This window comes from Dendrobium catenatum, unplaced genomic scaffold (assembly GCF_001605985.2).
Source record: "Dendrobium catenatum unplaced genomic scaffold, ASM160598v2 fragScaff_scaffold_459, whole genome shotgun sequence".
NCBI classification, from domain to species: domain Eukaryota; kingdom Viridiplantae; phylum Streptophyta; class Magnoliopsida; order Asparagales; family Orchidaceae; genus Dendrobium; species Dendrobium catenatum.
In genome coordinates this window covers 1-9624 of record NW_021318921.1, presented here as the reverse complement: position 1 = coordinate 9624, position 9624 = coordinate 1, and the positions used below count along the sequence as shown (strand labels likewise).

The 9624-nt window shown below is 37.5% G+C and overlaps 1 protein-coding gene across 1 annotated transcript in view; it reads right to left on the bottom strand.

Moving 5' to 3' along the window:
• The window catches only part of LOC110112575 (PI-PLC X domain-containing protein At5g67130), a 33511-nt gene extending 27114 nt beyond the window's left edge, over positions 1 to 6397 (bottom strand). The window contains exons 1-2 of the mRNA XM_028694333.1: positions 6315 to 6397; positions 5624 to 5718 (exon numbers count right to left, since the gene is read on the bottom strand). Coding sequence (XP_028550166.1) covers positions 5624 to 5718; positions 6315 to 6390 — 171 coding nt within the window. The 5' untranslated portion in view covers positions 6391 to 6397. The remainder of the gene's footprint in view (positions 1 to 5623; positions 5719 to 6314) is intronic.
• Positions 6398 to 9624: the final 3227 nt, after the last annotated feature.

Here is a 9624-nt window from a genome sequence, read left to right as displayed (position 1 = left end):
AAAACCATGGAAATAACATTCCTTTCAGTATTTGAGCTCTATAAAACAGGGAGAAAAAGGCTTTCAACAAGATGAAGAAGATGAAACAGAGAAATACAAAAGAAGCTAGCCTTAAATAAGACTATAGGAAGGGAGTAAGGGGTGTTCCAGATTTTATGTGATGCGTATTATTACTAGATGATATCGATCTATTTTGCTTCATTGTGGAACGCTTGTATGTGCAATTTTTCGATTTGAGTAATCAAGCGATGAAAACTTTTGGCTGCCCTAACTGAACACTTTTGGGCTACTATTTTTTGGGACTTCAAGCCAATTAAAGCAAAACTCACGGACACGGCACACATAACATACGCAAGTTTCGAACTTGAGATGCTCTTGATTTAACCGTCAAAGCTCCCAACAACAAACAATCAAGCTGAGTTGCCAGCTACTTTGGCTTAGGAGTTTTTTTTGTGAGCCTCAAATGTTTCCTAAATTGTAACAGTTATTTTTTTCATATTTTGGAGCATTTCTTACTCTGATTGTAGCTGCACACTTATAAATCATTTTTATAGACAATGATATGAGGCCAATGGCCCTCAATTTTCCGCAAAACAAAAAAGAATTTGAGTTCTAGACAAATCGTATAAGATTCGGGCCAATTCAAATCAGCTAAAAGCGTGACTAAAAAAAAAAAAATCAAGTTCTAGCCGAGTTGTGAGTTCTAATCAATAAAAAAATACTAAACAACTAGAAAATAATAATTGAACTATTTCGTTCTTTTTTTATTGTAAAACTCAAATTATTATTCTTTTTTCCAAGTTGTTACATCCAAATCAGTATCTGGCTGGCAAATGTCGTTATCAACATCGGAAGTACTGAAGCCACCATCCAGTTTGGTGGACTTGAATTCTCAACAGCTACTGCAAGGGTTGCGATCATTCATGTATACGGCGTAAATTCTGAAGAGCCTGCTAGGAGGCCCCATTATGCTAGGACTACTATACAGCGTGCGCATCTGCCAGCGCCACGAACCATTGCAAGGGACATTCTTTACGGAAGAATTTCTGTCTTTAAAGATTATCCCAGTCGGAAACCCCAACTACGAAGAGGGTTGTTGCTGGAAGGATAATTTCTGTAGTGAATGCAAACACCAACACCTCACCAAGGGAATCTATAGAACTTGGGAGGTATGATATTGAAGCTTTCTCATTTAGAGGAAAGCTTAATAGAAGACAGAGGAGGAGGAGAAATGTAGAGCTGCGAGCTCAACAATTGTCACTCTCAGCCCATTCTCAGCCCATCCTTCTAACCTGCTAGCCCAAGAGTCAGAGACATATGTTCCCACTCAGAACAAGTTTGTTAATCTGAAGTGAGTAAAGAGGACCAGCTCCTCCTGTGAGATCAAACAATCTTTCTAGGAGCATAACTCCAAGCTCCGACCCCTCAAAAAACAAGAGAGCCCGAAATGTTGTCTGCCCGAGTGTACAAGGTGATGAATACAGTAAATGAGAAAGGGCCTATGAAGAAGTTTTAGAGGCCGTTGATGATCGAGGCCAGGAGAACCCCTCTGAGAGAGCTGCCATCTGTTGTGGTAGAGAAAAGAGAGAAAGAAAATAAGCTTCGCGTGAAGCACATCGAGGCGTGACACTTAGACCGCATGTCCAATAATCCGTCGCCGAAAGGGCCAGCGGAAGAGAAAGCAGATATGGAGGCTTAAACCTCATAGAGAGAAATTTTATAAAGAAAAAAGAGTATGTTCAAGCGTGACATCCGGTGCAGCTTCACGGAGATCCACCCCCGCCCATAGAAGTTGTCAGAAATGGGTCTAAAAGAAGGCCCATAGTGAAAGTAACCATGACGGTCGACACCCTGGAGAATCCTCCAAAGGATCTCGTCACTCACCAGCACCGTCAACGGAAGAAGCCAATTTCAACCACAGTCCACAAATCGAAGAATTCTTCATCCCAAGCAATGAACTAGAGATCCAGTGGCGACATCGCTCGAAACTCCGGGTACAAGAAAATGAAGAGAATGAAAAGGATACTATTTAACTTGAAGTGGTTTACATGGTAAGCCATTTCAATGGCAATAACAGTGATGATGAGGATGATCGACAATCGCTGTCATATGGACGTGCTCACCGACGCCACTACAGAGTTAGATCCGTTGCTAGCAGAAGTGCCCGATCCTTAGGAGGAGAGGAAGAGGACGATGAAAATCCCCTCGCCGTCGAAGCTATTACACTTGCAGAAATGATGAGGCAAGTGAGGAGACAAATGAGGATGAATGATAGAAAAATCTCTCAGTTGAATGAGAAAATGATTCAGATGATGATTCAGATGACGACGATGATGGAGATGATGCTGAAGTTCGCTTCTATAGGCCCTACACCAGCTCAGCCAGTCAATCAAGCTGCGAGCAGCACTCCAGCAAACCCGCAAAATCCCCTAGTGCCCTAAGCCTCAAGAGTAAAGGGTTTGCCTGAAGGCGGTAAAGAAGCCGATGACCTAACCCACCAGCATATGCCACAAAATGTGGCAAGCACCTCCGAGCCTGTAACGGTCACATAGATAGAGGGCTTAATCAGTGAAAAAATTAAAGCCATTATAGCCTTTGAACAGACAGAGAAGTCGATAGGCAAAGGTCGCCCATACCCAGTAGGAATACGATCATGTGTCATATCCGAAGGGATATTCTATTCCAAAATTTAATACTTTCAACAACAACAATAATCTCATACAGCACCTAACACAGTTTAAAGCACCTGCGGGAATACGAGAGGCAATGACGCTCTATTGTTTTGGCAATTCATCAACAACTTAACAACAACTACTTTTGAATGGTATGTTGAACTACCAAATGATTCTGTAAAGACGTTTGTAGAATTAGAAGCTTTATTTGTGAAGAGAATCGCCAGTGTGACGGAGAAGGCTACCATCGTTGATCATGCCTTGGATAAGAGAAAGAAGGACGAGACAGTGACGAAATATATAACCCATCGGCGCAATCTCAGCATGAAATGCGAACAACAACATGAAAAAATCATGCAGTCCAATTGTTGATGGGAAACATCGATGACAAATTGATGAGGACATCGACAGACGCTACGACGAGACAGTGATGAAATATATGACCCGTCGGCGCAATCTCAGCATGAAATGCGAATAACAACATGAAAAAATCATGCAGTCTCGTAACTCCTAGTAGTTTCACATCACAAATGCAACCCTTTGTGTTGCATGACTTCCATTACAATCTTCCAAGATCTGCTGGACAGGGTGGCAAAGTCTAAAAAATTAAACTTATCAAAATTAAAAAGGCACTCTGATATACCCAAAAAGGTCAAAGCCCCTGATGCTAGGAAGAGTTAAGCCTACTCCACATTCTCTTTCAGAACTGATAAGAGAAATAGGTGGCGTATGATGTTGACAAAAGCAAACGAGCAATATACAATGTAGATAAAGGCAACTAGCCAATGCAGTGTGAGGATAAGCCAAAACAAGCCTACAATTCTAACCCTCAACCAAAACTAGATCTTGGGGGAAATGATAAGCCTCAAACCTTTCCTGGTGGAGGGGAGCACCTGAGACAAACAATGGGAGCTTGTGAGAGAACTTTCTCATCCCTCAAGAAGAAAATGAATAAGGAATATTCATTCAAAAGGAAAAGTATCACCAAACTATTCCGACAAGCACTTAAGGCTGGTTTGGAATTGCCAGAATACAAAAGGCCTGAAGAGTCTAAAAGCATATTAGAGACCCAAATTACTGCACGTATCATTGGGTAATCAACCAATCAATATAAGATTGTTAGTCTTTAAAGACTAACTAGAGAAGAAGTACAGAAGGGGAGATTTCACGTTGTCATATAACGTTTTAATTCATCCCAGAAAAGAATCCACTCAGGTGGTCACGACCTCTTCCGTACCCCTGCCTAAGGAACTGACATAAAAAGAACTGATTCAAGAAGAACGATAAGAGAGTATGGTCTCCAAGAAGACAACTAAAATGTTAAAGAAGCTAAAAGGAGTACTCGATGTTAGGTGAAAATCTCCTATTGAGCTAGTGTTAAATTTAAAGTGGTTGTATGTCACACATGCATCCACCTCCAAATATCACTCTAGCCAAGCTAGCTCATCTAAGTCTGGTAAAACAAAATCAAAGTTTTACAAAAAGAAAGTCAAACCAAAGAAGCCTAAAGAGAAGAAGACAGCAACCCAAAAGACTATCGATAATTTTGGCGAATATTACCAGACAACGAGGCGACCTATTAAGCTTATTGACTCCATGAAAGAGCTTAAAATAGATGAAAACAAAGAAAAAGCAGATGATGGATCGCTTCCTACGGAGACATGCAAGTCATCTCGACGACATTAGAGATATTGGCTAGGGCGGAATATGCTGAAGAAGCGGCCCCTGAACCCTGTTTAATGGTGTCACCAATGGATTACAGTTCAGAAGAAGATCTGTATTTTTCAAATGAAGATGATTAAGATCCCAACATAGTGTCGCAAATAGAGCAGGTGAGACTAGAGGGCGATTCTTAGTCCACAAGTAAATCTCTAGACGTGACAATAGCCAACTCTGAAAAAAATGCTTTATCAAATGAGTCTGATCCAGATGAAGTGGCCTAGGTACTGTTGAGAAGTGGCAAAATATTGTCATATTCACCAAAGAATGGGGTCCCAATTAAAGATAAAGGGAATGAGATAATTGTTAATGACGACATTATCCCTAAAGACCATAAGAAGAAAGACGCTTCAGCTAAATGGATAGATTATAACATCTTATATCATCTAAGAAAAATCTCAACACAACTCAGTATATACAATGCCCTTGTAATGTATAAAGATCTTCGGGAGACTCTGATTTAGGCTCTCAAAGACCCCGAAAGATATGAGGTGTATTTGTTGAGCGTAACATGAAATATATGCTACAAGCCTGGAATGAACCAATCATCACCTTCGCCAAAGACAACATGATGCTCGGAACGAGCAAATCACAATCGCCTTCTATACGTTACTGTAAAAAGTGATGGCATCACAATCAGTCGGATCCTAGTCGATCTCGGGTCTTCCATAAATCTCATAAGTTTAAAAACATTGAAATCACTATGCCTCGACGTGCAGCACCTCTGGCAAGATAAACTGATGGCTCATGGCTTCAACGAGGAGCATAGTTATAAGAGTCAAAAGGTAATTAATCTGGCTTATTTCCTACTACCAACAAGTAATTCTTGGCCTAAAACATAAAAAAGAATTAACCTTATTTAAAAGTATTCCTAAGAAAGATGAATTTACAGATATGAATACCTGTAATAGCATATGTTACTTGTGCATCCACGTAAATACATAGGAGAAAATTCCAAATTTTCGTGGATGAAGGATAAAAAGGTGAACAATCATCTAACATAGCAGCAAAAGATGTTTTTTTAACTCAACAATGAACAAAAAATTTGACGCCAACAAGAGATTCATTAACATGGAAACAAAAAAGAATCACCAATAGTTAAAAACTGCTGTAAAATAGTAAGGAACTTTATTCTGTAAGTCAATTCAGATGAGTGAATTCAGCAATATAAATGAAACATATCAAATTAAGAAGATTATACATTAGTACTGAAGAAGATAGAAAAGAATTACCGCTAACTTAAACTGATCAGTGATCATAGAACGAACAAATCTTGAACCAAAGGACCCATCGAGACAAGAAGCAAAAGGTACCAACCTCACAATCGCTGTTAGATAAGCAAGGATCAAGAAGCTACCCAAATTAAAGCCCATTGAAACCAATTAGTAATATAAACCCATGAAATATCATTCCTTCAGTATTTGAAGCTTATAAAACAGGGAGAAAAAGGCTTCAACAAGATTGAAGAAGACGACAGAGAATACAGAAGAAGACGACAGAGAATACAAAAGAAGCTAAGCCTTAAATAGATACAGGAAGGAGGTAAAACAAAAATTCGATATTAAGAATTTGAGTTTGACATTGCACCGGTTAGGCTTGTTCTTTTTTTTTAATAATTTGTTGAAGCTGCACTGCATTGGAATTTCTTTTGATGAGTCTTCGGTACAAACTTTTATGTGATGGTATTGTGCTAGACGAATCAAGTGTTTTTCATGTTACATCATACAGGTTTGATTGAGTCAGATTTGGATTGAAATTTTAAACCTTTTATTAAGAGACTAGGACTCCAGTTCATTCTACCTATATCCATCAGTTTGCTTTTATGGACTCCAAACTGAGCCTAAAGTCTGAATGAAAGAGATTCAAGCAAAAGATTGAGAATCAAAAAGAAAAAAGTGTAAAGAGAAAGAGATTGAAGTAAACGAAAAACGCCAAGGCAACGAATAGGAATGATGAAGGTCACGCCGCACACAGCGGCCGGCATCAACTCGGCGGTCATGTCGCAAATGCCGTGGAGGTGACGTTTAAAAGAAAACATTTTACAACTGCATTAATTTAAAGCAAAAAAAAAAAAAGATAAATTTATGTTTTAGACATACATCACCAGTGCGAGAAGAAGAGGGGAATGGACATTGCCGATCGCTGTCGAAGGATTGCATTGTGGACGTCACGCTCTTGCTCTGCTTTTATTAGGTCCGGGGTCCGGTGTAAAAGCACGTAGAGGAACGTCTGGTCCAGATAAAATCCTGTCAAAAAAATTCGATATTTGCTCGATATTATTAGGTATTATTTGATAATAATGAAGAATACAGCTAAATCAGTCATTTTTTGTATTTTTATTTTTAAAATAAATTAAGCTATATCTAATTAGTGAAAATTACTTTTAGTTGGGTTTTATAAACTTTTAATTTTTAAAATAAAATTTATCTCATATTGTTTCATCTTCAGTCACCCACCGCTATTTATGGCTCGCTACCGCATACTAAATGATCTCGTGCTTAATAAGATATTAAATATATTTTTATTTTATATAAAAAATAAATAAAGCTAAGAAAATAGAAAGATTCTAAACAACCTATTACTAAATATTAAAATAATTAAGCATTAATTATTATGAATAGTCAAAGTATTGATTAGTGTTTATAACTTAATGATAATTTTAATTAAGGTAAATATAAATTAATTGTAAATATTTAGATGAAATCGCTTACTAAATAATTAAAACTTAATAAGTTAATTTAAAAAATATATATATTATTTAAGGTAGTATTTGGTCAAAATAGGCTTGATTAAAATGTATATTAGATTTTGTCGAGTTTAATATTTCTTATTTAAAATTTGGAGAAGTTATTAAAGATCAAATCTAATAATCATGCATAACAATTCATTAATATAGTAGTCCAGTCCATCACATAAATAATTTTTAAGTTTTATGTGCTAGACTGGGCAACTATGTTAATCAAGACTACTCACCTTATGTATTTAATTGGAAAATGTGTGATTATATATTTTCTATTATGCTATAGTTTTATCTTATCGTAACAAAATTTTATCCAAACCTACAAAAAGGGGGTCAAGCTCAAGGAAGTGTTAATAAATTCAAAGTTATTTATACTCAAGACTTATGCTTTGTTTAGGACAATATTCTCAAATAAAGTATTAGGCTTCATTTGGGACTGTACTTTCTAAAGCAGATGTTTTGTACAAAAAAATTTTGAACTACACATTTTTGTTATTAAAGATACTTTAAAAAGCAATAAAAAAAGTTGTTTCAAACAAAATCTTAGCAATCTAATAAAATATTAGAGCCTCTCTCTCTCTATAGGTTAAAATTATAGCTTATTTATATTAAAATTAAGTGATTTGTTAGCTTTAATTGATAATTAGTAATCCATGAATTCATGTAAAGTATGCTATGCATCAAATTAGTTGCATTAAGTATCATGTGGGGGATAATTCTGGGTTGGATGTGGGAGTGCATCTTGATTGGCTTCATTGTTCGTCTGATTCTGATTCCATTTTCTCTTTGGAATCTTTTTGGGTTAATGATCCTGGAAATTCTTTTGCTCTGTTGCATGACACAACGGCTGTTTCTATTGCTTATCGTGGAAGGGATCGTGGGAGGGGCAGACGTGGAAGGTGATGGGTGGTGCTGTTGTTTTCCTTCTCTTGGTTTATTTGTTGGTTCTCGCTCTACTGAATCGAAAGAATTACTGGAAACCCTTTCCCAGCTACTGGGACTAGTAGTTTCATTCTTCCATCAGAATGATCCTTCCGGGTTGACGTCGACTATCTGTATCTAGCGCTCTTGGGGAAGATAAGCCTGTTATCCCTAGAGTAACTTTTATCTGTTGAGCGACGGCCCTTCCAAAACCATGAAAGAGACTCCTCTCATCAGATACTCTCCCGAGCAATAGATGAAGAGGGTCTCTCTCCGGGGTCACAGAACAACGTATTGAACCTGAATATGCCGGCCCGTAGGAAGAAGCACGCAGTCTCCGCGTCTCAGCATAACGAGTGGCTGGCATTATCTGAATTATGCCCATCTGACGGGTCCCCCGGATGCCGCTCCACCACATTCAAACAGATCATGCGCGCCTAAGTCAACCAATCCATTAATCTGGTAGCCTTCTTCTGCCCGTCTCTTCTTTCGGTTTATTCACTGATCTGAAATGTTGAACTATATCTCAGTGGAAAAGTCATTGTTCTGGAGATTCGTTAGAGTGATTGGCTCCGTTTTCGGATCTGCCTTCTGCTTGACAGATCCTGATACATTGTGCTTGTCTTTTGGAGTTCTCCGATTTATATTTTCTATTGGCCGGGCAATGATGTGGCTGGGGCTCATTTCTTTGTGGGCTTGGCTCGTGGCAACCTTTGGTGGAGATCTTTTGCTCGGTTGGGTTGGCTGCTTCGCGTTGTCTCTTCACCAAATTGGACGGTCTGAGCTTGCCTTATGGAAAGCTGATAGTCTCGGCCAAATGCTGAGCCCTCGGGATTGGATTTCCCTTGTATTTTCCTTTGCTTTCTTGGATTTTTACTTCTTTGCTCATGTACTCTTTTTTTTGGTATTAATATACGTTTTATTAAAAAAAACAAACAAAAAATCAAATTAGTTGCATTAAAAAAATTCCACTATTTGTTATTCATTAAGGTCTATTAACCTAGTGATTTTCATGTTCTTTGTCTTTATGTTCTTGCATGTACCTTTTTACAATATCCAGCAAATGATGTGACATGGCTATTATAATTTGGTTTCCTTCATATTTTGCTAGAAAAGTTTCCATTATCGTACATACCCTTCTCATCCTTCTTGTTTATGTCGACATTCTTCAGCTTCCCTTTTAATATGTTCAAATCTCTATCAAATTCATTCGTTTTTTACAATCTCTGCCAATGACACCTTCAAATTGAACTCCATTTGAAAATCACTAGTGCTTTCTAAGAAGCAGGTTGACTATGGCTTCATTTGGAATGACTTTTTTACTGCTTCTTAAAACAGTTTTTTCGTACAAAATTATTGTACTAGAAAGATGCTTTAAGAAGCAATAAGAAAGTCATCCCAAATGAAGCCTTTGTTTGTGATAATTTCCTTACTGTTTTTTAAAATAATTTTTTTAAAAAATTTTCAAGTTAAAAAAAATATAATAAAAATCTGCTTTATAAAACAATAAGAAAGCTGTCCAAAATGAAGCCAGTTTCTCTTTTTCTACTACATGAAATACCTATCCGCATG